The following is a 26873-nucleotide window of genomic DNA, read 5'->3' as shown; positions in this document are numbered from 1 at the left end:
GTGAGGGTGAGTCTCTCCTGGAGGCCCCTTTCTGATGCATGCTGTCCACCTATGCTGAACACGAGCACATTTCTGTAGGAACTCAGGGTGTGTGTCCTGCTACTTTTCTGCGCTTACAGTTCAATGACCCCCTATTCAGTTTTAAATTTAAATGGCACAATATGTCTTTGTCTCTTTGTAGGACAGCGGAGAAGAGAAAATTCACATTCTAGGTTGTCTTACTTATAGTGTGCCTCTTCTGTGATGCCACAGAAAATGTTGTTTTTCTTTCACACTATTTTTCAGGCACACTTTGGAGTTAAGTGGTCCTGGAACTTCACAGGTAGATGGGTGAATAAGAGAAGTAGAACTGTGAGTACAAAGAAATCTTTGTATAATGCTTGAACAGGAAGAGGGCTCATATTCTACAGTCACGACAAGCTTTGGGAAAAAAAGGTATTTAATGTGGCCAGAAAAATCCATTACTCACCGTCTTCTATTTCCCAAGAATTTTTGATAATGGCAGTCACGCCTTCCTGGGTCCTGGGTCCAATTATATCCATTAGGTCATGATGAGACCCCAGTGGTTTTACATTTATCCACCAGTAGGTACTGAGTACTTACCCATCTAGAAGCATGGAAAATTTGCAACGGGAATGGAACTCATAGATGATTTCAGTAAAGGGCTTCATGATACCGATGAGGAAACCGAGGCATATAATGTAAAGTATCTTGGCGAATATCCCAGTGAGTCAGTGATAGTGCCCTATCCTACGTGGGTGATCAAAATTAAAATGAAATGGAAAGCAAGGTCTCAGACATTGGGAAAGTTCGATGCCTAGTTTCATTGTTTTATACCTGAATAGAATTGGGGCTATTTTCTAGAGGTATAACTTTCAAGTGGGTTATAAAGCAAATGCACTTGGGTGGCATTTCTTGCTTTTCCTTCTCTCTTCTATCAGGTAAGAATGACTAGAGCCTCTTTCTACACATTGAGAAATGCAAACATATCTGCCTTCCAGAACACCTTCTTTTCTAGCTCTCCCAGGCTAACTTAAACTACCTCCAAACAAACAGGCTCTTCCTCAATCCTTTTGTCTGTTGCCCTTTCTCATGGTGTCAGTTGAACTGGCTTTCCTCTGATTCCCTGATTGGTGATGGTATGGAATCTGGGCCACAGGAAAGAAAAGCCTCATGGCCTCACGGTCCATTTTGTTTTTGTTGTTGTTGTATCTCTTTAAATTATTTCAGTCTAGCAACTCTGGGAAAATGATCTTTTCATATGGTTTAGTACAGTTCACAAGGTTCTTTGTTTTTTGCATGGGAGTCAGGGCCAAAACTCAAAGTTACACAGTCTTCCCATTTATGACTATCACCTCCTGTGAACAATCATACACAGAAAGGTTGAGTAGGATCCTGGCACTTGTTCCTGGTGCTATATGTTCTACCAGGATGCAAATGAATATGGGCTAGTAATACTTGCCATCCAAAAGCTTAAAGTATGTACACCCACTACACAGTTAAATCATGGTGTAAATCATAATGGGAATAAATGCATAATGGAGGGTCTAAGGCAAGGAGGCTGTACAGTCACTCTTAAATATTGAATGTATTTCACACTTTTTTCCTAAAATTGTTTCCCAGGTTAATTGTGGTCACATCCTACTTGACCCTGAGTCCAAGGCCAAGGTAGTTATTTCCTTATGCAAATCACAGAAACTGCTCAACAACACTTGCTTTCCATGTTTGTAAATAGGAAATGATGTATTCCCTGCTGACTACAAAGGGTGATTCTTGGGCACAAGCGAGATAAAACATGCACCATGCTACCAAATATGAGAGTCTTAATGCTAAACTATATGAATGGGACCCAAGTTCTAACATCTAACTTTTATCAACCATTTGTACCACTTTGAAGGAGCTGAAACATGTTAAGAGACCACAAGCAAGAAATACCTATGGAAGGAGGAGGCAGATAATAACTATAATTTTATGATATGCTTTATGATTTACAAACCATCTAAAGTCCATTATTTCCTTTGATTCTTATAGCAACTCTCTTTAGGAAAAAAGTCATTATCCTCTCATCATCCAGGAGACTACATTTCATTTTCATTTCATGAAGAGGTAAATCATTTGAATGTAAATAAATCATCAAAGAAGATGTCGGAGCTTGGATTTGGATCCAGGTTCTTCTCTGTCCACTTCCAGTGATTTTTCCTCAGGGCCACGTTCATTCTGCCCCCCACTTCTAAGAAAGCACCAGTGTATTCAGATCACATTTCTTGTTTCTTCTTGCTTTCCTTAACCTGTCCTTACCCAGCAGCATCATCCCTAGGAATGGCACAGAGGCGGTGTTTAACTGGGGAGATGGTGATGCCCATTCTGAACTGCAGGCTCAGCTTCTCACTCTTTGGAGGCCTGAAGGTAAATTTTTGCAGAAGGGAGGTGAAGAAAATGAACAGTTCAGTCCTGGCCAACTGTTCTCCAGGGCATGCCCGTTTTCCTGAAAGACAGAAATAGTTAAGACTGAGTTATCTTCCAGGTTGAGGAGGTACACAGCAGAGAACGAATGTCTGCTTAATGTCTGGGAAAGATGTTCCCAGTGGTAACAAAGTCATTTTAGCATAGGAGACTGTTAAAGTCAGATCTATTTGCATTTGCACCAGGTTCTTGAACCCAATTGTCTAAGATGCTGTTTTATATTATAAAGACCAGGAGAGCTCATTGATATCTCTGATATCTGATATGTCTGAGTAGCAAAAGTCCATTCTATGGATGTAACAGGTTGGAAGAGATGATCTGAGGCTCTCTCCAACTCTCACAGACATTCCTGCAAATTCTGAGCAAAGGAAGGACCTGCTATGCTCCTGGGCTTTAGGTACCTAGTGGCAACCTGTCAGGCAAACTAAAGCACAGAGAGAGTATAAGCCCATGATCGTAAATTCAAATACCTTCAGGGATTAGGCTTGTGAAGGAATGAAGGTCAGGGCACAGGTAAATAAAAGTGTGAGTGCTGGGTTGACCAAGAAAGTGGATGTCTAGTCTGGAATAAAATCTCAGTCTTTCCTAAATTTCATGACTAGTATTTTTGAAGATTACAGACTAGATATTTTGTAAAATATCTTTCATGTTTCCCTATGATTACATTCGTTGTGCGGTTGTACATTTTGATAGGAATATCATGACATGACACTATATTCCTCACATTTCAACCTACCAGGTTGTGCATGATTTTCATCTGTCCCATTATTGGTGATATTAACCTTGATTACTTGATCAAGGTGGTATTTGACATGTTCTCTCTCACAAATTACTTTTTTGCTTTGTAATTAATATTTTGAAACAAATAAATAAACCATAAACTTCCATCTACTAGTTTTAGCATCCATTGATGTTTCCTAACAATGATTCATTACCCTATTTTATAATTCCATCACTCCTTTCACATGTATTAGTAGGAATTCTACCACAAGGAAATCCTTGTGCTCATCTTCATTTATTTTTTTGTTTATACTAGTGTGGATTTATGTATTACTATTTTTGTTTCAAGGGTTATAACATTCTGTTATTGTCATAATTTATTTTGATGCTGACAATCTTCCAGATACAGCATCTGGAAGCCCAATCAAGCTGGTATTTCTTTACTTTTAGCACAAAAAAATATTCCAGGCTCTCCTTATACTTTCCCTTCCTCAGAACTGGAGTAGCCACCATTCCAGATATCCTGGTTCCTTGTTTCCCACATTAGTAAAATGAGACAGTTGACCTAGGTCGTTGGCAAAGTTATTTCCAACTTATTTTCCTAAGGTTTAATGATTTTATTTGAAAAATGAGGCACTAGACTCTTGCATTTCATGAAGCTGCCCCCTACATTGATGGATCAGATGAGAAAGACTTACATGAGGAAAAGAAATTCTGAATTTTTAATAATAGTTTTTAAATCTTGTCTGATTACGCACATGTAGTAACCACATACCTGATCATCTTTTCCAAGAAAACAGAAGGAGCTCTCCACACCTCAATTCCACAGGGTGGCTCTCTTTAGAAAGTGCTACCCAAGTATGTTGAAAAGTACCTGTGTGCCAAAGCTAGGATTGTGATGGATAAAACCAGCCAGTTGTGTTGACATCTCTTAATCTTAGTTTCCATTTACTAAGAAAAAGATACCAATCCTTTTCCTGTTTAACTACTAATAACTGCATTATGACAGGATTAAATAAGATAATTTTGCTTTCAAATGAAATTTATAATTAAGGAGTGATAAAAATCCCAATAACAAAGCCCCAGTGAAGAAATATTTGTAGAGCTTTTCATACTCCAACAATAAATGCAGATGGGATAGATGAAGCAACTATAAGGAAAAGCCTTCTCTCATATGAAGTAAGTTATTCAGGCATCACTCAATTAGTAGGATCCCTCTTCTTAAGCAATGGATATTTATTAAGATTTCTCTCATCACAGTTGTAGCAAGCATTAGGTGATGGAATTTTGTGAAATGCATAAACAGCAACATTTTTGGTATTTCAAAATCACATGGATCTTATACAAGGGCCAAAGAACAATATAATAATTACAATAATTGATATATGCAGTTGACACTTTGTACTGTAATATAAGAGTTGAAGCTATTACAGACAGGAAGCCTGGAAAGATATTCCAAAGAGGAAATGACTTGTCTAATGTGATCAAAGGTGACACATTACCAGATGATTCAATACAAACAATGTAATCAGAATCTGCCCAGATACACTTAGGGCAGTGCAGTACAGTGGGAAGGCATGGTCTCTGGAGTCACACTGACTTGGGTTTCAATTCCAGTTCCTTCCTTTCTCTCTGAGCTTTCACGGTATCATCAGGAAAATGATACTGTTTCATAATATGATGCATAACATATTTTAAATTAAAAATAAGCATCATTAATGATAAGAATGATGGGGCATGTTTTCCACACTGTGGACTCTTGTGTAGTGTTTATTTTTAGGAGATAGAACTAGAATGAGCACAGGCTTTGGTTTTTGAAAAAATTACTGGCATTGAGCCCCAGGACTGACATATAGAGGTTTTATGATCTTGTTTCTTGGTTGCCATACTTAACCTTCTACACATAGTTTCATTATTTCTAAAATGGCGATAGTAACTTGAACCTTGGAAAGTTACACTAGACATAAACTCCATGAAGACAGATTTATTTTTTCTCTTTTATTCTTTGTCATATACTCTAGGTTGAATGCTTGACAGGTAACAGTTTTCTTTGCATCCTCTTTTGTACTTTTCAATTCGTGCACAATTTAAATATATTAACTAAGTTTTTAAAAGACAAAATGACCTTTCAGGGAGTAAAGAGAAGAAGTGGATCTAGTTAAGCCTATGATATTTATAGTCATAGCCTGATGCCCTTAAGTAGTGAGTAGTCCCTTACTCTGGCCCTTTCCCATGTCTTTATTTTAAAATGTGGTCTATGTCTGTGTAAGTGGGTCAGTCTTTAAAAAGGAAGTAAAACAATAAAAAAACTATGTAAAATGGCAGAAGAACAAACTTTCTTGTGAGCAAAAGGCAGGGTCTGTTTTTCTCCTCTTGGTGCTCCAGGGTAGTCAGAGCATAGCTGAAATTTCCATCAGAGGCAAGCGAAGGCTCAGGAAGTAAGAGCAGTTAGAAAAAATGTCCAGCCCAGGGAACCTTGAGGCTGCCAACAACAGCAAGACAGAGTCACACTGGGTGCGACCGAAGGGAGACATTCCAAATAATTCAGAGAACTTTAGGAAAATAGCTGAGAGGGCTGAAAGAGGAACTCTGAACCCTCATGCTCATTTACTAAAACTCACCTATTGAGAAAGGCAAGAAGGATTCTCTCTTTTTAAATTGTCCATTCTCCAGAAAATGCTCCGGATTGAATGTGTCGGGGGTGGCCCACTCTTCAGGGTCTCTGTGCAGTGCAGTCAGGTTGGTCATGATTAAGGTCCCCTAGAGAAGACAGCAAAAACTTCAGGCAAGGATTGACATGCGCCACATGCCTATGTAACAGGGATAGGTCTTCAGGCTCCCACACTGGCCTGACCACACCCTGAATTTACTGAACCCATCATCTACTGAGGCCCTCCTTCTTACTTCCCTCACTCAGAACCCTGCTCTTGACAGACTGGATCACAACTGCCTGTAGGGAATTTTATCAGGAAAGGTAATGCTAGATTATGGGATGGGTCCCTCTCTACAGGGACAGATGAGCTTAGGACTTAGAAGGGATAAAGATACAAAGGCAACGCAATGGAACTGCTGTCCAGTCAGCATTTTACCAAAATCAACCATCTGCTCAGGTGGCAGCTCACGAGTGCACAGTATGTCTCATTCATCCCTGTATCTCCCATTCTTCTCCCTCTATTGCTTCCAATAGCACATTGACCCCACCCATATAAACAGTGGGTTAAAAATAGAATCATGCATTGCAGTGAAAATCATCATTGTCCATCCTATTACGCACCAAGGGGACAGCCTTAATGCCTTTCGTTGCTCACTGTACTTTCATCAAATTCATCAGCTGGAATGGTCCACTGTTCTACCTAACTTTCTCTGAATTCTGTCACTCCATTCCATGTCCAGCGCTGCCACCCTAGACAAGCCATGTTGCTTTTCTCTAAACCTATATTACACTCCCAACTCTGCCCTATATCCTCTCTTGCCCCTTTCAATTTGCTAGGCACCCTGAAAGCAGAGTAAGCCTTGAAAAATATTTTATCATCCCACACCTACCCACCCATAATACCAGGAACTGATACTCATATAGCGTTTCCAGGCACTGTAGGTTAAAAGGACCATGTGGGCCCTATCTGGGCCATTTCCTCCTCCTCTCTGCATTCCGACTACAGTGGTCTTCTTTCAGTGTCTTAAACATGCCATTTTGCCCACTCATTTCAAAGCCTTTTTAAATACTTTGGGCCCTTTCTGGAATGTTCTTCCTCCCCATTTTCTTCACTGAGCTAACTCTTGATCTCCCTTTAATCATCAGCTCACACATCAATTTCTTTGGGAAGCCTTCTTAGACTACTCTTGCTCCAGTTAATCTGCATTGTGTGAGCCTTGTTCTTTGGGCCTTTATCATACCTGGTAAATATATTCTTGTGCAATTGTTCCCCTGGTTATTTTTGCTGAGGATTTTTCTCCAGATCTGAGCATATCAGTGCATAATGAATATTTTTTTTAATTAATAAAGAACCATACCTACTATTTCTTAGCTCTCTACATTAAGCAGTAGGTTAAGTGTGCTATATAAATAATCTCATTGTACCTCCTCAATCACATTCCAGATGAAAAATTGAAACTCAGAGGTTAAAAGCATAAGAGGAGGAAGCAGAGATTTCTTTGAAGCAGGTTTGCCAAAGCCCTGGTTCCTCACCTCTCTATCATACAGTCAATTAGATTTCTTAGCTCTCAGGCTGAGAAACTTTCACATTTAAAATTGATGCTAAAATCAGTGGTAGAAGCATTCTATTGAGCTAGGCTGCTTCCCTGGAATCTAGCAAACTGCTGGAAAATTGCAAGTAGCATATTATAGCATAACTTTCACCCACAAGATGGCCCATAATGAAGTAATCAGTGAAGGTAACAGCTGTTCTTCCTAGCTCTGCAAGGACAGAGAAGAAGGAGTGACCAAAGGTAACCAAGGTGTAAATGGAGGCTCCTCTGGTTCAGCCACTTGAGATCATCCCTTTATAAGACACACTCAGAAGGACTTTGGCAAAATGGAATCGATCCAGGTTGGCTGTCCTTTGTAGTATGAAGGAAGGGGAGGAACTGAGAATGTGTCATCTGGAGATAGGAAACTAGGGGGCATAGGAGAGTTGCCTGCAGAGCTCTGGACCTGTGGAGAGGGAGTAGAATCAGAATTCCTTGTGAGGATAGGGAGAATTTAATATACACCAATTGGAAAGAATTATAGGGAGACTCTTTTAAAGTCAGAGTCACAGAATCCCCTGTGAAGGGAACATGGGATAATACATAATATACATGCCTTGGAATCAGTAAAGATCTGTTTCTGGATCTGTTAGTGGCTGGAGACCTTGGCCAACGTACTTAATTTCTCTGAACCTCAATTTCCCAATCTACAAGGCAGGTATAACAAAGAATTATTAGAGGACTAAGTAAGACACTTTGAAAGAACCTAGAGAATCCATGGCAGAAAACAGATGAGTAATAAGTGTGGAATCCTTTCACTCCCTTTCTAACCTGGGTTGGAAACACAGGTTATACTAACTAATTAACAACCTATTTAACTAACTAAAAACTAACACCTAGTTTGTTTTCCTGACCTGATAGTTAAGCCCCCATCACTTGGACTGTAACTATCTAGCTAACTAACAACTAATACCTGGGTTGGATTTCTTTGTGTGAGTGAAGTTCTCCATCTCTAGGAATGTAAAGTAAAAGCTAGAAAAATACCTGTGGCGGTATTACGTTAGAAAATCCAGCATTGACGTGACTTGTCCCAGGTAGTCTCAAATGTCCCTCAACATTTTAATATTCCATTACCCCAGTACTGAATGAAGCTGTATTTTCAAAATACAAGTCTGCAAGATGCTCTCTTATGAGAAAGTAGCATTACTGCAAGTTGTAGCCGCCCAAAGATTCACAACACACAGTAGCATAGTAAAACGCTGAGAAATCCCACAGGGATTCTTGCCCTAATCCTACTGGAATTTATGAACATCTAGTTGAACTAATGTTTTAAAGTTCATAAATGGAGGAAAAAAAAATCTATTGAATCTGGTATAATATACTCTTTCCACATTCATATGATTCCTTAAGATAAGAACACATGCACTTTACAAATTCAGATTCCAACAATCTAAAAATATGGGTTCGACCATCTAAAAAGATGGGCTTGAAGTCTGAGGAGTCCCTGATTACCTTGGGCAGGTAGTATCCAGCCACAGTGGTATCGGCTGACACTTCCCTGGGCACATTGAGGGGGATGATGTTGGCCATTCTCTGCACCTCGTGGATGACAGCATTGGTGTAGGGCAGGTGCTCTCGGTCGGCCATGCTCGGCTGCTTCATAGGGCCGATCACTCTGTTGAGCTCAGCTTGTACTTTCTCTGGAAAAGAAGAGAATGTTCTGTTTTAAATGTCTTTGATTCCTTTCAAAGATGTAGGGGTGGTGCCCAAGTTCTCATCTGCTTACTCCAATAGGTGACCAGGTTGCAAAGAAATAAAATGGGCTTTAAACTTTCCAAGGGCTTATTTAGAAAAGTTCTTAGTCCATAATTTTTCTTGATCCTGGGTAGGCGAAGGAGTGGATAACCAGGATCAAAATGGCTAAGACTGCAGTAAGCTCTATAGACTCTAGTTTCTCAAGGAGGCATAAATGAGGGCAAAGTGAGCCAAGATATAAGAAAATGTTGGATATAAACTTTTGTTCCACAACATTAATGCTCCAACTTACTTAAATTTTATGAGCCTCATTTCCTAATCTGAGTAGTAGGGACAAATTTACATGCATCATAAGGATATTTTGACAATTGCATTAATTGATGTATGTAAGCTCCCAATATGTGATAGGAACTGCTAGTTGTCCCCCAATATGTTTTCCTTCTTTTCTATAGTAATAGAGGTTTTATCTGGATACATGATTGCTCAGCTATAGAGTATATTTCCCAGACTTTCTTCCCATTAAATGTGACCTTCTGGCCAACTGAGTGTGCACTGACTCAATGAATAACACCTGGAACAAATCCTTAAAGGAAAGGAATGTGCTCCCTTCTCCTTTTCCCCTTCTTACTGGTGCAATGGCAGCCTTAGTGGTGAGCCATCTTAGTGCCAACAAAGGCATGATTCTAGATACGACAGAGCAACAAGTTGGAAGGAGTTTGGAAACTCTAAGGACTCTAGGGAGAACAACTCAGACTTTTTACCTGATAGACAAATAAATCTTCATTTCAGCAATTGCTATTTTGGAGCCTGTGTTACAGAAACAAAATCAATGTTCTAAGTAGCTTTGAATGTTTTTTTTTAAAATGTAATCTAAATTGGAAATGCATTTTACATCATATCTTAAGAAACATATACACAAATATACTTACATTATATATACATTCATGGAATATGAAAGAAATAAAGTTTCATGAACATATTTATCCTTAGTTCATAGAAAGGATGATAGTTTCTACTCTATTTTTATTTTGGTAGAAGTTTTGGTCTTGATCCACCAAATTGATTTTCTGTATCATTAATAAATTGCTACCCACAGTTTTTGAACACTTGTGCCCTAACAGTTCTCAGCCCTCATTCTGAGAACTGGAGAAAGAAAAATGAATAGAGCACAGTGTATGGGGAACACAGGTAAATACTGTGTGATCAGTAGAGTGGTGGAGGTACATTGAATCATCCCCTAGAGAAGAAATGCTAGTAATTTCCTAGAAGAATTAGAAACATCATGGGGAAGGTAGTGTTTGAGAAGGTTTTTCAAGAAGACTATTGGCTAACAATATAGGGAATTGCAGTAGTATGTTCTTTACAGAGGGAACATCACATGTGGTGGCTTAGAAGCATAAATAAGGACACTGCAACGGGAAATGTCATGTAATTTAGTGAGACAAAAATGCAGCATGGGTGGATTGACGCTGGACAGGTAAAAAGAAGGGCATTAGAGGATGTTATATACCAGTGGATTGAGATTGGATAGGTAAAAAGAGGTGCATCAGAGGATGGTATATACCAGACTAAGGAGTTTGGACATTATCAAGAGGACAATGGGAGAAGGGATGACCAGATTTCCATATGTGAATGCAGCTCTTTCATGGGAATTTGTCACAATGCCAATTGAGTCCACTGTTTCTTCACTCCCTGTGCTTTGTTTAGCACAGGGACTCTCTATTGTATTTATATTATCAGGACTCATCACAATCCTAACAAAAACTAAATGTGTTCCAGTTCTCAATACCATATTACCTCTGGAGTGTTCAAGTGATCTTTTCATTGTACCCTGCTATCTTCTGGGCCCAAATTCTGGGCAGTAGGTTCTGGGAGGCAGTCTTTCCTGTTCCAGGCACAACACCAACATGCTCACCTTGGATTTCTGGGTTGATGGCCAAGTAAAGTAGAGCCCAGCGTAGCGTTGTAGAAGTTGTCTCCGTTCCAGCAAAGAAGAGGTCCAGGGTGCTGCAGATGAGGTTTTCTTCATGGAAACTTGATGCAGCATTATCAGAATTCTACAAAGAACAATGTTTATTGATTTGTTTGCAGTGTTTGTGCTTGACCATAAAACACAGGGCTTCATCATAAGGAGGGAATGTGGAAGGAAATGTCCTCTGGATAAATGATTCTCCTTTTGGCATACTCAGGAGACAGCGGCTATTAAGTCAATATCATTAGCATTGTCCTGTCCCAAAGATCAGAAGTTACCTAGGACTTCTGGTACTCGTGGGGATAAAAATTGAGATGGACATTTTCTTTAGCCTATAATTTGGGATTAGGTATTAGTACAGTAGAAGGAGAATAGGCTATGAATAAGACAGATTTGAGTTTCAATATCAGCCACATAATTTAAAACAGTATGACTCAGAGAAAGCTATTTAAACTCTCTGTGCCTCAGATTCTTCCTTTATAAAATGAAAATAACAATATGTGCCTCTTAAGACCATATCATGAAATGCCTGAGATGCAAAAAGAACATGGCAAATACTCAATACATTTGTACTAATATCAGAAAGAATAAACTAAATTCCTCTTTAATGTAGCAATTCTCATAGTTTCCTGTGGATCTTTTCTAGATTAAACCTCTCTGATCTGATCAAACATTCCTCGCGGCACCTTATCATCTTTATCACCTTCCTCTGTAACTTTCAGTTTGTCAACATTCCTCCTTTTCTGTGGTCCCATACCTGAGCATCTTGTAGGAAGAAAAGGCCCCCCCTTTGAGGAAAAAGAATGCTTCCATTGATATTATGCCAATAAGATGAAATAAGAGAGGAAATGGAAATAAATCCACCATTCTTCCCATTCTAGAGAAAGGAACCACTAATCTGAAGAGTCAAAGGTTACAACACCTATTGGATGAATGTATATTAACTGTAGGGGACACTGTGGTAAAAGGCAAATATCCCTTTAGCTTTATCCCTGTTTTCTGCCTATAATGTTGGAAAGTAAATGATATGGTAGGAGGGTTGGTAGGAAGCCCCACAAAGGCCCTGAATAAACTCTAGCATCTAACTCAGTTTAACTTGTGTACTGCAATGGGGGCTGGAGGAAAGGAAATTAACTGGGCAGACACCCAACTGATAATAAAACAGTGTTTTTATTATTCTCAATTCCTCTTGTGAATAATTCCTTCACATATGGGTAAAGGGCAGGGAATGAAAAGGCAATACTTATGCATTCCCAAGGCTCAGGCTATATACCACTTAGCCCTCATCTTTACTTACTTGCAACACTAACCCTGAGTTATTGCTAATCTTACTCTTACACTCACTGAGAGATGCCTCAAGTTTTACCTCCAGAATAGGTTGAATATGGATAAAATGTTCATGTCCTAATTCGAGAACATGTGAATGTCACTTCAATTGGCAAAAGGGACTCTTCAGATGTGAAGAAATTAAGGATCAAGAGATGGCTAAATTGTCCTAGATTATCAAGGTGGGACCTATGTAATCAAAGAAACTTTATAAAGGGAGAAAAAAGGGTCAAAGACAGAGAACAGCTATAAGGAGAGAAGCAGAGGTCAGAGAGATGCTATACTGCAGGTTTTGAGGACAGAAGAAGGGGCCACAAGCCAACTACTCCAGGCAGCCTCTAGGAGATGGAAAAGGCAAGGAAGCCAATCTCCCCCATAGCTATAGCTATAGCCTGCAGAGGGCACTAGCCCTGTTAGCACTTGGTTTTAGTCCAGTGAATCAGATTTCACATTCCTGATCTCCAGAACTGTATGAGAATAAATATGTGTTTTAAGATACTATGTTTATGGCAATCTATTATGGCAGCAATATCTTTATTTACCCTTTAGGAACAAAACACAGAAAATGACTTTGGTTTCCTTACCTTTGCTATTTCATTGAGGTAAGCATCAATAAAGTCTCTCGTTTCAGCAGGATTCCAATCTCTCTTGTGTTCTTCAATCGTACAATAAATAAACAATTTCAGGTTTTCCCAATTTCTAATGAGCATTTGGTGAGTTCCAGGAAGGAATTTCATTATCCGTGGAAAAAGACTATAGAGCTAAATGATAAAAGCAAAACCATCATGGAGACCACATGTTGTCACTTTTCCACTTTTCAAGATAAACAATCTTCTGCTTCCATATCCCTTTTATTTGCATAGGCTTAAACCGGCAAGTCATCCTTGATGCCTCTTTTCCTCTGTCATGCCTCTCACCCTTCTAGAGAGATTTCAGCTCTCTATCCAAAATATATCCAACCTCAGGTCACTTCTCACCATCCCAACTGCTTACTGCCCCAGAACAAACCACTAGCAGTTTTTACCTGTAGTTATCTCTTATAGTTTTTCTGATTTAATTCTTAATCCAATTTTCAGTCTGTTTTACACAGAACTGCCAGATTGAGCATTTCACAATTTAGCCATATAATTTCACTCTTTAGCTCTCAACCCTCCAATAGGTTTTCATTACACTCAAAAATTGCCCAAATCACTACCTGGGTCTCTAAGTCCTTACACAAGCTGGAGATGGCCTACTCTATTATCTCCTTTCCTATCACTCATTGACACTGTACTCTCTACACTCCTGGAACACTGGCCTTCATGACTTCATCAAGTATGTTTCTATTTTAAGCCTTTCCCAGTGCTATTCATTTTACCTGCAATCCCTCTGTCCTCTATAAACCTGTATGGTTCACCTCCTCATTTCATTAAGGTGCTGCATAAATGCGACTTCATTGCAATGGTTTACCAGGAAATGTTGAAAGTGGCAGCACCTCTGCACCCTTTATTTTCCCTTATGCTGCTTTATTCATGGAAATTACATATATATAAAATAATACATACACCTACACATACATGCATAGATGTACATACTTACATATATGAATGTACATGTATCTTTGTATTTTTCTCTCCATTATTATGCAATTTCCATTTGGGAAAAATTTAGCCTTTTTACTCAAATAAAATAGGTGTTAAATTTTCTCTAATGTCTGGTAGAAAACAGATAGCATAACATAATATACACTGTCTAGACTTAAGATGAGACAGACAAGTGTTTTCCTGTTAGCTCTCCCTTTTTTCTAGCTTTAATACAGCAATAGTAGTAATAATAATAAAAATGAAATTTGTTGATCCTTGCTTTCACTGCCTGTGAGGTCCAAGGGTTATTTTTGGATCAAATGACATGAGATACATAGAACATTTAACCCACAGCCAGTAGACCCCTATCTGTATTCGCATGCACACTTTCATATCTGCTTGCACACACTGTACAGCTGCATTTCCTTTTTTAGGACTGCTGTGAAAATTAACTGAGTAAAGTATGCACAGTTGTCTACCAATGTACCTGGTATATTTGGGGGCTCCATGAAATGATTGTTATACACAATGTACTTTCCTGTTTCTACCTTCCCTGCCCTGGAATTCCTGCCCCTGAGATATTTACTTAGAAGTCAACTGCATATCCACTGAACTCTGATTTACTACACTCTGTATTAATAGGAAGGAAAACATGAATTTACCTAAGAGAGACCTACCATGAGTATAAATGAAAACAAGGAATTCAAAATAACTCTGAAAATAATAACAGCTAGCATTCATTATAGCCTTTTTATATGTCAAAAATCAGGGTAACTGCTTGACCAATTTTCATGTTATGGGTCCAGAAAGTTCCAGGAAAGGTACCTTTCAACAGTAAATATAAATAAATCCACTTCTAGGTACATCATAGGGAAAATAATGAACTCTACAGGCAGTGAGGTCTATTATAAAATGAAGCCAGAGAAAGGAAAAAGTGGATTCTTCTACTGTCTCTCCATGGTACCAAAGCCAGAAAGTAGGGAAATAACATTTTCCATGTGGAAAGAAAAATAAGAGTCAACATCAAGATACATTTTTTAAAGTGAGGGCAAAATAGTAATATTTAAAGTAAACAAAAATGAAATAATTTGTCACCAACTAATATCTAGGAAAGGAAATACAGGAGGAGAGTCTGGATGCAAGAAGGAATGATGAAAACGTGGTAAGTGTGTAGGTAAACATAAAAGGTTACAGAATAAAACAATAAAAATCATGTACTTTTGAATTAAAAAGGAACAAACTAAAACACATGATACTAGGATCCTAGAAGAGTAGTCAGAAGTAGTGTTTAAAGTTCTTGTGTCATTTGGGGAAAGTTTAAAGATATTAATTTTAAATATTGACAGTTTAAATATGCATATTAAATTTTCTAGGGTAAAGACTGAAATAATAGAACAAGAGTTTCTAAAATAATACAGGAAAAGATGAAATCAGCAAAACATGCAATCAAAAAACTAGTCAACAAAGGAGAAAAACGGGGTATGAATAGAAAGCACAAAATGACCAGAATTAAGTTCTAATTTTCAACAATTATGGTAAATGAAAAGAAATTAAATGTGTCAATAAAATGGCAAAGAGTTTTAGATTGAATAAAAAACTTTACATTCAGCTATATGTTGTTTAAAAAAGAAACAAAAAAAACATAAGGGAATAAAAAAGTAAAAAAAAATGATGGAAATGGTTTAACCAAATTCTAATGAAAGGAAATGTGACTAGCTATATTAATATCAGACAAAGTAAGCTTTAGAGAAAAAAAATATTAATGAACATAAAGAACATGACTAATAAAAAGTTTCAGTTCACTAGAAAGACATAACAATTTTAAATTTGTATGTACCTACTAAAGACATAGAAATATAAAAAGCAAAAATAGACATAATTAAAAGGGAAATAAAGAAATCTGCTATCATACTAGCAATTTTTTTTAACAAGTACATTGGAGTCTCTAGCCAGCACAATGAAGCAGGAAAAATAAATTAATGATGTGACAATTGGAAAGGAAGAAAAAAGCTTTTATTATTTGTAAATGATAAAACTGTCTATGAAGTAGCCACATATGAATTACAATAGTAATGAAAGTTTATTACATTTGATGAGAGACATATCAACCAAATTCAACAACATATGTGCCTAGGTCGGATTACGATTCAAAGACAAATCATAAAACCCATAGAAATACTTAGGAGACACTTTGAGAAACCTGAACACTGGCTGAGTATTGAAGACAAAGATATTATTATCAATATTTTGCAGGTTCAAGAATATTATGTTTTTCTTAAAATGGGTCTTATAAGACATATACTATAATATTAATGGATCAAAAAATTGAGGACTATAATTTGCCCCAAAATAACCCAGGGTCAGGGACACTAGTTGAGTGTATATACAGATTAAATGAAAACATCTGTGTCGATAATTGTTGGAGCCTACTGATGGGTATATAGGATTCATTATTGTATTCTCTCTACTTGTACATTTGTCTGTAATTTTCAAAAATAAAGTGATTTTGAAAGTTAGGCAATTTTTTAAAGTTTGGCAGTGAGGTATATCAAGGGCAACACGTCTACCAAGAACAGTAAGATAATATAAAAAAAATAAACATTTGTGTACACAAACACACACGATTACAAAGTAGTGAGGAGTTCAGGGATAAGGTCTACGGAAAGAATGAAACTCAGAGAGGTTAACTCCAAGTGAGATATCCACAAATATACTTTTACAGGAATGATCATGGTAGCTTTATTCAGGACCTCCCCAAAATGGAAACATACCAAATGCCCATCATTAGAAAATAGATAAACAATGACAAATTCATGAAATATAATGTTACAAAAAAAAAGCAGAGCAATCAACAAAAATGAGTCTCAAAAGGATTTGTTAAGTGAGAAGCAAGATTCAAAAGACAATCTCTGAGGGAGTAGGGAAATGGATAGGATTAGAAAGGGACTAAAATGTAATGCGAACATTGTTCCTCTCTTTAAGAACAACATGGGTGCACAGGTGCCTGTCATATGAAATTTTGTACCTTGCATAAATGTTAAAACTGATCTTTGCACATAGTAAATATTTTAAAATATTATTAAAATGTGAAAGCAATCAGATTGATTTCAAATTAATTTTGTTGAAGTCAATTAAAAGACATATTTTAGCTGTGGAGAAAGGGGGAGGGAAGAACTCATCTGTGTCTGATTCAGCCCCACTTTCCTTAACCAATATTTTCCTTACTTGGCACTGCATTGAAGTTTCCATATATGTAACCTCATCCAGCCACTTCAGCAGTTCCTGAAATTGACCATCCTGGTACTCAAAGCGCTCGCCAAAGGTGACAGAGCAAATGATATTGGAAACTGCATTGTTGATCTTGAAGTGAGGATCAAAAGGCTGACCTGGAGGTAGAGGAAGGAAGAGATGGATCGTTCAGATCGTTTCGTTTTTGCTTTCTATGGAGAACCCACCCAAAATGACACATGGCATACTTAGTATGGAACCACATATGAGGTTCAGGTCAGAGCACCCTGCACTGGGGCTGCACACCCAACAAGTACTCAGTCAACACCTGCAAAGTCAAATTGATGACCAGAGTTTAAATCAGCAATATTTTAAATGCCTGTCTTGTGATTAATTCTAGAGCCCCAAGAGAGCAAGGACAATTAGTTCTTCACTATTATCCCCTAGTGCCTAGCATAGTGCATGCAGCAGGCACTAATGAGTACAGTTCAGTCAATAAATGAGCCACAATCTCTTGCACCTGTCCAATGAGACACTCACCTTTCTCTTCTTCTATTGCTGCTATGAGGTGGCGGGCCTCCTCTTGAATGCGTTCTTCTAAACTCTTCTTTCCTAACCCAAAGTTCCTTAGTGTTGTCAGGACAAACCTTCTTTGTTCCTTCCACATCTGGCCATTGGACATGAGTACACCTGGGAAAAAGAAAGTCAATATTATGCTATCCTGACTTTATAATATGAATGTTTGCAACTACTTTGGGGATCAGAGGGAGAGAAGGTGAAGAGCTTTAAGGCACTTGAAATATGTTCTAGAAATAATCCCAAAGCAATGGATATAATGACTAACATTTATTGAATGTTTCCTATGCCCAGCACTTTACTAAGTGTTCTTCATGCATTATTAGTTTAATACTAACAAAACTGCATGGGGTAAATTATTATACAGTTTACAATTATTGCTTTCATTTTACTGAAGAAAACGTTTTACAAGGGGTACTTTGCAAAGTGCCACCATTATAAGCAGTTGAACAGGCATTCAGATTTAAATCTGCCTGATTCCAAAGCCCATACTTAGAATATGATCCACAAAGGTAAATTTAAGTACTTATGATGTGCTAAATATTAGGAATGAACTCAGTGGCAAAACAAGGTCCACACTCTGAAGAAGGCATCAAAGGCTTTATGGGAGGTTTCAGCTATTATGGGTAATAACGAAAGAAAGACTCAAGAAAGCAAGGAGGAGGGAATATACAATAAAGAAAAAAGAACAGAAAAGAGAAAGGTAAACTAAATCTCCTGTGCTCAACCTAACATCATTTGTTTTATATCACAGGTAATGGTACTTACTTTTCTATTTCTCATTCAGCTTCTCTAAAATCTGGTGTTAGCTTTCACCATTCCAATGAAATGGTCTGCCTTTTGTAAAATCAGTGGTACTTTTTTAAAAAAGCAATTTTATTGATATTGATATTTTATTGATATTGATATTAGTAAGGCATATAATTCATCCAAGGTGTACAATCAATGGTATTTGCTATAATCACATAGTTGTGCATTCATCACTCCAAACATTTCCAGAGAATTTTCATTATTTCAATAATTAGAATAATAATAAAGAAAATAACAGAGAAACAAACAAGAAAATTCCTCACCTCTCAATCTTTCTATCCTTCCCCCACTGTACATAGTTGCTATTTCTGGCTGTTCTATCCAAAATGTATAATCAATAGCTTTTAGTATAGTCACAATTTTGAACATTCATTATCTTAAAAATTCTAGAACAATTTCATTACTCCAAAAAAGAAAGACTCCAAACTCGTTAGCATTCCTTCCTCAGACCTACATAACAACTAATGTTTCATCTTTGTGAATTTACTTATATTTACATTTTATGTAAATGGAATCATACAATATGTAGCACTCTGTATCTGGTCTACTTCACTTGATATGGTTTTTTTTTTTTTTGGTCTGATATTAACATTTTGCAGTATTAACTTACATTTATTCAGCTTTAAGGAAAAATGGTCTTATATATGCAATTCTACCCATATTCATATTTTACATAATATATTTAGTTCATTACAGCGTAATCATACAGTATTTGTCCTTTTTTGTCTGGCTTGTTCCACTCAACATAATGTCCTTCAGGTTCATCCATGCTATTATTTGTTTCATGACTTCATTTCTTTTTACCACTACATAATATTCCATCATATGTATACTCCACAATTGTTTATCCATTGAACAGTTGATGGACACCTGTGTTGTTTCCAACTTTTGGCTACTGTGAATAATGCTGCTATGAACATCGGTGTGCAGATCTATTTGTGTCATTGTTCTCAGTTCTTCTGGGTATATACTTAGCTATGGTATTAGTGGGTTCCCTGGCAAGTCTATATTCAACTTTGTTAGGAACTGCCAAACAATATTCCACAGTGGCTGTACCATTCTACATTCACATCAACAATGAATATGTGTTCCTATCTCTCCACATCCTCTCCAACATTTACATTTAAAGTTCTCTGTTTATTTATCCTCTGTCCAGATGTTCTATGCAATCTGAGAGTGCTGTATTAAAGTCTCCGACTATTATTGTAGAAACATCTATTTCTCCCTCCAGATTTGCCAGTGTGCATCTCATGTATCTTATATCTTGGGGCACTGAGTTTAGGTGCATAAATATTTAGAATAGTTATTTCTTCTTGCTGAATTGCAACTTTTATTAATATATAACGACTTCCTTCATTTCTTATAACAGTTTTGCATTTAACATCTATTTTTTCCAATATCAATATTACTACTCCAGCTCTTTTTGGTTTTTGCATGGAATATCTTTTTCCAAGCTTATACTTATGCCTGGTTGCATCCTTATATTTGAGATGTGTCTCTTACAGACAACATATAGATGGGTCATATTTTTTAATCCGTTCTATCAGTCTTTGTCTTTTGATAGGGGAGTTCAAGCCATTAAGATTCAATGTTATAACTGTAAAAGCATTAATTACTTCATCCATTTTGACCTTTGGCTTTAAGTTGTTGTATCACAGTATAATCTATTTTTTTACCCTTTCTAATATTCTTCATTTCTTCATTTCTACACTCTTTACCATTTCTCTTGCACTTGTTCTTTCCTTTCAGGCTGCATCACCCCTTTGTAATTCTGGCCTTTTGGTAACATATTCTATCAGTTTCTGTTTGTTTGTAATGACTGAACTCAAAGATTTTTGAAGGACAGCTTTGCCAGATACAGAATTTCTGGCTGGCAGTTTTTCTTTTTCAATACCTTAAATACATCATGCCACTTTCTTCTCTTCTCCATGGTTTTTGATGAGAAGTTGGCAATTAATCTTATTGAGTTTCCGTGTATGTGATGCTTTGCTTTTCTCTTGCTGCTTTCAAAATCTTCTCTTATCTGTCATATTTGGCATTCTGAATAGTAGGTGTCTTGGGGTAGGTCTATTCAGATTTATTCTGTTTGAGGTGAGTTGCCCTTCTTGGATATTGATATTTGTCTTTCATAAGGGTAGGTAAGTGTTCAGTCATATTTCCTCAAATAGTCCTTCTGCATTTTCTATTTTCTTCTCCATCTGCTATACTGATAATATATACATTTTTGCATTTCTCAATGTCATTCAATTCCCTGAGACCCTGTTCCTCTTTTTCCATTCTCTTTCTGTTTTCTTGTTTGTTCCAGTTCATATGTTCTATCTTTGAAATCACTAATTTTCTCTTTGGGCAATTAAAATCTGCTCTTACGTGACTCTAATATATTTTTCCATTTTTAAAAAATGTATTGAAGTGTATTGCTCATACATAAACATACATATACAATAAGTGTATAGTAATAGTTGTGAACTTACAAAACAAACATATCTAACATCATACAGGACTCTCATAACTCACCCTACCACCAATACCTTGCACTGTTGATAAACCTTTTTAGCTAATGATAAAAGAACACTGTCAAATATTACTACTAACCAAAGTATTTTCCCCCAACCCACCCTATCATCTTTATCTTTGTATCATTTATATATGAACATACATAAACAACTACTATATAGTAAAAGTTGTGAACTTACAAAGCAAACATGCATAATATCATACAGGGGTCCCATACATCAACCCTCCACCAACACCTTGCATTGTCATGAGATGTTTGTTACAAATTAAGAAACAATATTGTCAAAATTTTACTACTAATTATAGTCTTTATCTTACATTTGGTGTGTTTTACCCCCAACCCATCTAAAGTTTTTTTTTTTTTAATTTTTTTTAATTGATTTTGTAAAAATATTACATTAAAAAATATGAGGTCCCATTCGACCCCACCACCCCCACCGCACCCCTTCCCCCCACCCCCCCAGCAACACTCACTCACTCCCATCATCATGACACATCCATTGCATCTGGTAAGTACATCTCTGGGTATCTCTGCACCTCATGGTCATTGGTCCACATCATGGCCCACACTCTCCCCCATTCCATCCAGTGGGCCCTGGGAGGATTTACAATGTCCAGTGATTGCCCCTGAAGCACCATCCAGGGCAACTCCAAGTCCCAATGTGGATGTGGATGCGCCTCCACATCTCATCTCTTCCTGCCATTCCCCATACCCAACAGCCACCATGTCCACTTTTCCCACTCCATTGCCACCTTTTCTCTGAGGTCCTTGGATTGGTTGTGTCCGTTGCACCTCTATGTCAAGAGGAGGCTCAGATTCCACATGGTTACTGGATGCAATCCTCCTGCTTTCAGTTGTAGGCCCTCTAGGCTCCATGGTGTGGTGGTTGCCCTTCTTCAACTCCATCTTAGCTGAGTGAGGTGAGTCCAATAATTCAGATTGTAGGAGCTGGAGTCTGTTGAGGCTCAGGGCCTGGCTATCATATTGTCAGTAAAAAGATTCAATCCCCTAAATATATCTTAAACCCCAATACCAACTACAATTCCAGTAAAGTAGCATGATAGTCTTATGAAAAGAGATCCCCTCTGGGTCCAGTTTCATCACTCAGAAACACCAGCTCCATAGAAGGGCCATCTGACATGGCAGTGAACCCTATCTGCCATGACCGTAGAACCCGTGGGTCCCTTTAGCCCTCAAAGGAACCAATACCTGGGGATTGTATCTCCATCTAAAGTATTTTTAATCTCATCCATCATGTTTTTCATTCCCATAAGATCTGTTTCTTTTCTTTAAAAGCTTTCAAATTGTTCTTTATGTTCATCCAATGTCTTCTTAATATCCTTTATTCTTTCATCATACTTTCTTTCAATTCTTTAAATTGATTTAGGAGAATTGCGTGATTATCATTGAATAATTGTCTTCAATCCTGTATCTCTTCAGGATATTTGGTTTGTTCCTTTGGCTGGGCCATCTCTTCCTGTTTCCTAGCATGGCTTGCAATATTTTGTTGATGTCTAGGCATATGAATATATTGGTGAATTTACTCTGATGGCCAGTTTATGTCTCTAGTCTTGCCCATTAATTTTTCACCACTCTTTGATATTTGGTTCAGCGTATCCTAAGTCTTTAAAATTGCCCAGCTTAAGTTACCAAAATCTGTGGCAGAGACTTGCTAATGGGGTGCAGGCTTTCTCCCAGGAGTTGGGTAAAGAGAGCTCTAAAAGCAGTTTCTGTCCATGTAATTTCCAGACAGGCCAGCAGATAGTGATTGTTGGTATACCTTTCCACGGTGGTATATCTATCTCAGTATTCCTTTGTTTTCATCTGGCCAGAGCCAAGATTCAAATTGGGCTCTGCTGACTGAATTCACTGAAGAAACGCACAGCCCCCCGACTCCCCATTCCCTCTCCCTTGTAAAAGCCAGCAGGTGGAAGACATCTGCTATCTTCTCAGTGAGGTACAATGTGCCACAGGTCACCACTGCTGAACAAATTAGGCTACGAAGTTTTGCTTCATCTGCCATATTCACCTGATCTCTCGCCAACTGACTACAACTTCTTCAAGCATCTCAACAACTTTTTGCAGGGAAAATGCTTCCACAACCAGCAGGAGACAGAAAATGCTTTCCAAGAGTTTGTCAATTCCTAAGGCACAATTTTTATGTTGCAGGTATATAAACAAACGTATTTCTCATTCACAAAAATGTGTTGATTGAAATGGCTCCTATTTTGATTAATAAAGATGTGTTTAAGCCTAGTTATAATGATTTAAAATTCACAGTCCAAAGCCACAATTCCTTTTATACCAACCTAATAATATACATCACCTTAGACTTTCCCTTTCAACCACTATTATAGCCATAAAAAACACTGCTATTTATAAATATTAAGTTGTGCTTTCACTTTTTCTATTTATTTCCAAAGATTAACACACATCCTTTTTTACCAATTATACACAAAGAATGGAAACCCTCAGCTTTCCATTCTCTAACCTAATTTCATTTTCTGATAACCCATATTCAAGTTATTAAATCCATGAGATTACACAGCATATATGGTTTATAACAGCACAATCATACCACATTTGTCCTTTTGTGTCTGGCTTGCTTCACTCAACATAATGTCCTCTAGTTTCATCCATGTCGTCATATGCTTTATGACTTCATTTCTTCTTACAGTTGCGTAATATTCCATCTTGTGAATATACCAGTTTGTTTACCCATTCACTGGCTGATGGATACATGGGTTGTTTCCATCTTTTGGCAATTGTGAATAACACCCCTATGAAAATTGGTGTGCACATGTTTGTGTCACTGCTCTCAGTTCTTCTGGTAAGGAGTGGTATTGCCAGGTCATGTGGCAGATCTTTATTCAACTTCTTTAGGAATTGCCAAACAGTCCTTCATAGTGGCTGTACCATTCTACATTTCCCTGTATAAATTCCCTTTTCAGCACTGCCTATGCTGTATTCAATAAGATTGGATAAGTTGTGTTCTCATTTTCATTTGTCTCAAAATATTTACTAATTTCATCTACACTTTCTTCTTTGACTCACTGATTGTTTAGGAGTGTGTTGTTCAGTCACCACGCATTTGCAAAATTTCCCCTTTCCCATCCATTACTGATTTCTAGTTTCATTCCATTATGATGTGAGAAGGTGCTTTGTATAATTTCAATCTTTTATTTTTATTGAGTCCTGCCTTGTGACCTAACATGTGGTCTCTCTTGGAGAAAAACTAATGAACACTTAAGAAGAATGTAGAATCCCCTGATTTGGGATGCAACATTCAGTATACGTCTGGTGGGGCTAGCTTGTTTATCATATTTGTTCAAGTTCTCTGTTTTTTTGGTTGATACTCTGTCTAGTTGGTCTATCTAATGATGTGAGTGGTATTTTGAGGTTTCCAGCTATTATTGTAGAGATGTCTATTTCTCCCTTTGGTTTTGCCAGAGTTTACCTCATGTATTTTTGGGGCACCCTGGTTAGATGCATAGATATTTATGACTTATTTCTTCCTCTGAGATTTTTGCTTTTATTAACATATAATGGTCATCTGTATCTCATATAACTTTTTTGCATTTAAAATCTGTTTTGTCCAATATTAGTATAGCTATGCCTACTCTTTTCTGATTTCTGTTTGTGTGAAGTATCTTTTCCAACCTTTCACTTTTTTTTTTCCAGTTTGTAACCCTGAGTCTAAGGTGAGTCTCTTATAGACAGCACATGGATGGCATAATATTTTATTGATTTACCATCTGAATATCCTGAATCCATTTGTCTTCACAGTTACCATGCTTGTCTAACCTACTCTCCTTTCTTGCCACCACTCTAATCCAAGCTACCATTTTCATTAAACCCTTAAATGAAGTGTTCTACTTCTATATTCTTGTTCCCTTCATTCTATTCTCTATCCTGTACCCTAAGTGAATCTTAATTAACCATTAAATATGATGATTCCATTCTCTGTTTAAAATCATTAAATAGGTTCCATTTTAGTTAGGATAAAAACCAATAGCCTTAATAAGAACTTGCATGAACTACTCCTGATCATGCTCAGCTACTTCATCTTGTGCCATTATCTCCATTTAATCCCTGTTCTCAAGGTCACGGTCCTTCATCTCATCTCAGCAATTTCCATATATTATTCATTCTGCATGATTGCTCCTCCTTTCCCTTCAATTTACTAAATCAATCATCATTTACTCATGTTGGCTTTTCCTGAATTCCTGGACTAGAATAGTTACCTCTAATAAGTGTACCCTGCACTTATCTCCACAGTAATATTGGCATTAAATTGTTATAGAATTAAGAGTCACTGTCTTTCTCCCTGAACTGAATGTAAGTTACATAAGGACATGGACTTCTCTATTCTATTCACTGTTACATCCTTTGTGTGTAGCTTCACATGGCAGAGAATTAAATCATACAGGGAATGGAGGAATAGTGAATGGATGAAATGTTTCAAAGAGGAATTTGAAAGCACCTGAAAAAATGGTGATTTGACAGACTAATAGATTCATTTCTCTTTTCAGTTTTTAAATGATTAAGTCTCTTTAATAATAATAATTTTAAATATTCATGTCAGTCTGTTCTAACATGTATTGGGATGTGATGACCTGGAATGTATAAGACACCCTCTGTGGCATGATCTTAATGATCAACCATAAGTAAATAGAGAAAAAAGAAGGAATTAGATGAGTAGCAGAAGGAAGCAGATCCATATCCATTTTCCTAAGGCAAGAGGTTTTGCCATGGGAAAGCAGGAAAAGACAACACATTGCCTCTTCTCTACTTCCAATGAGAGCTGAGCTTATTTGATAATCAAAAAACCCACAATGAATTCCTGCAGAAGAGAAGACGTCTCCCAAGTTCCTGACTTTAGTGCTGACCCTACCAAATCCTCTGAGGGCCTTGACATGTGGATAATGGGCATCCAGCTTCCTTTAATGGAAGGGATTTTATAGTGGGCCTGATCTCTGGCCCACTATATTATATAATACATAATGTGAAGAATTACATTAGAAGCATCTTTAACAGAACATAAGAATATCAAATGCACAAACCTCATAAGTGCAAGAAACTTACCATAATTCTTAAAGATACGTTCTCGCATAGGAATCATGGGACGGTTCATAAAGTTTTGCTCCTGGTGGACAAGGACTTCTTTGATTAAGGGCAACCCTGTTACAGTTACTCCATTCAAGTAACCGAATTGCAGGCTTAGGAGGTTGCCATATTTCTTCACAAGCTGAAAAATAGTTAAAGGGTCACAGATGAATGTGCACATGTATATGTATCAGGGAAGTTGTGTGTGTGTGTGTGTGTGTATGTGCATGTCTGTATGTTTGCAATTGGAGGGGGTTTGGATTAAGGATATTATATGTTTGTATATGCATATCTTGTTATTTATTGGAAGTGTCTGTCTCCTTTTTTCCTCCTCTAAACTAGATTCAAGTTCAATTTACTATAGGATTTGGAAGTTCTTTCTTATATTCAACTTACATGAATGACTGAGCACCCACTGAGGCTATACCTACAAATAAAATAAACAAGGTCTCTAATCACCAGCATTCGAGAGTCTAATCAAGGGAGAGAATTCTGTACATCTGACCCACCAAAAATGACTTTTATATTTAATGAATGTATGGTGTAGCAAACAATTTCTTTGTAAATCATAATATCTTTTTACCCAGAAGAGAATGCCCCATTCCCCAACACAGGCTAGATAATACAGAGCTCATTAGAGGGCTGGGTCCATGTA

At 37.3% G+C, this 26873-nt stretch overlaps 1 protein-coding gene across 1 annotated transcript in view; it reads right to left on the bottom strand.

Annotated features, from left to right (window-relative positions):
- Positions 1 to 1950: 1950 nt before the first annotated feature.
- LOC101439086 (cytochrome P450 2J2-like) overlaps positions 1951 to 26873 on the bottom strand; it is a 32991-nt gene continuing 8068 nt past the window's right edge. Inside the window, exons 2-9 of the mRNA XM_004484532.4 lie at positions 26198 to 26360; positions 17752 to 17901; positions 17209 to 17369; positions 13006 to 13182; positions 11039 to 11180; positions 8881 to 9068; positions 5805 to 5943; positions 1951 to 2485 (exon numbers count right to left, since the gene is read on the bottom strand). Coding sequence (XP_004484589.1) covers positions 2295 to 2485; positions 5805 to 5943; positions 8881 to 9068; positions 11039 to 11180; positions 13006 to 13182; positions 17209 to 17369; positions 17752 to 17901; positions 26198 to 26360 — 1311 coding nt within the window. The 3' untranslated portion in view covers positions 1951 to 2294. The remainder of the gene's footprint in view (positions 2486 to 5804; positions 5944 to 8880; positions 9069 to 11038; positions 11181 to 13005; positions 13183 to 17208; positions 17370 to 17751; positions 17902 to 26197; positions 26361 to 26873) is intronic.

Source organism: Dasypus novemcinctus, chromosome 9, assembly GCF_030445035.2.
Source record: "Dasypus novemcinctus isolate mDasNov1 chromosome 9, mDasNov1.1.hap2, whole genome shotgun sequence".
NCBI classification, from domain to species: domain Eukaryota; kingdom Metazoa; phylum Chordata; class Mammalia; order Cingulata; family Dasypodidae; genus Dasypus; species Dasypus novemcinctus.
This window is presented reverse-complemented; position numbering and strand designations above follow the sequence as displayed.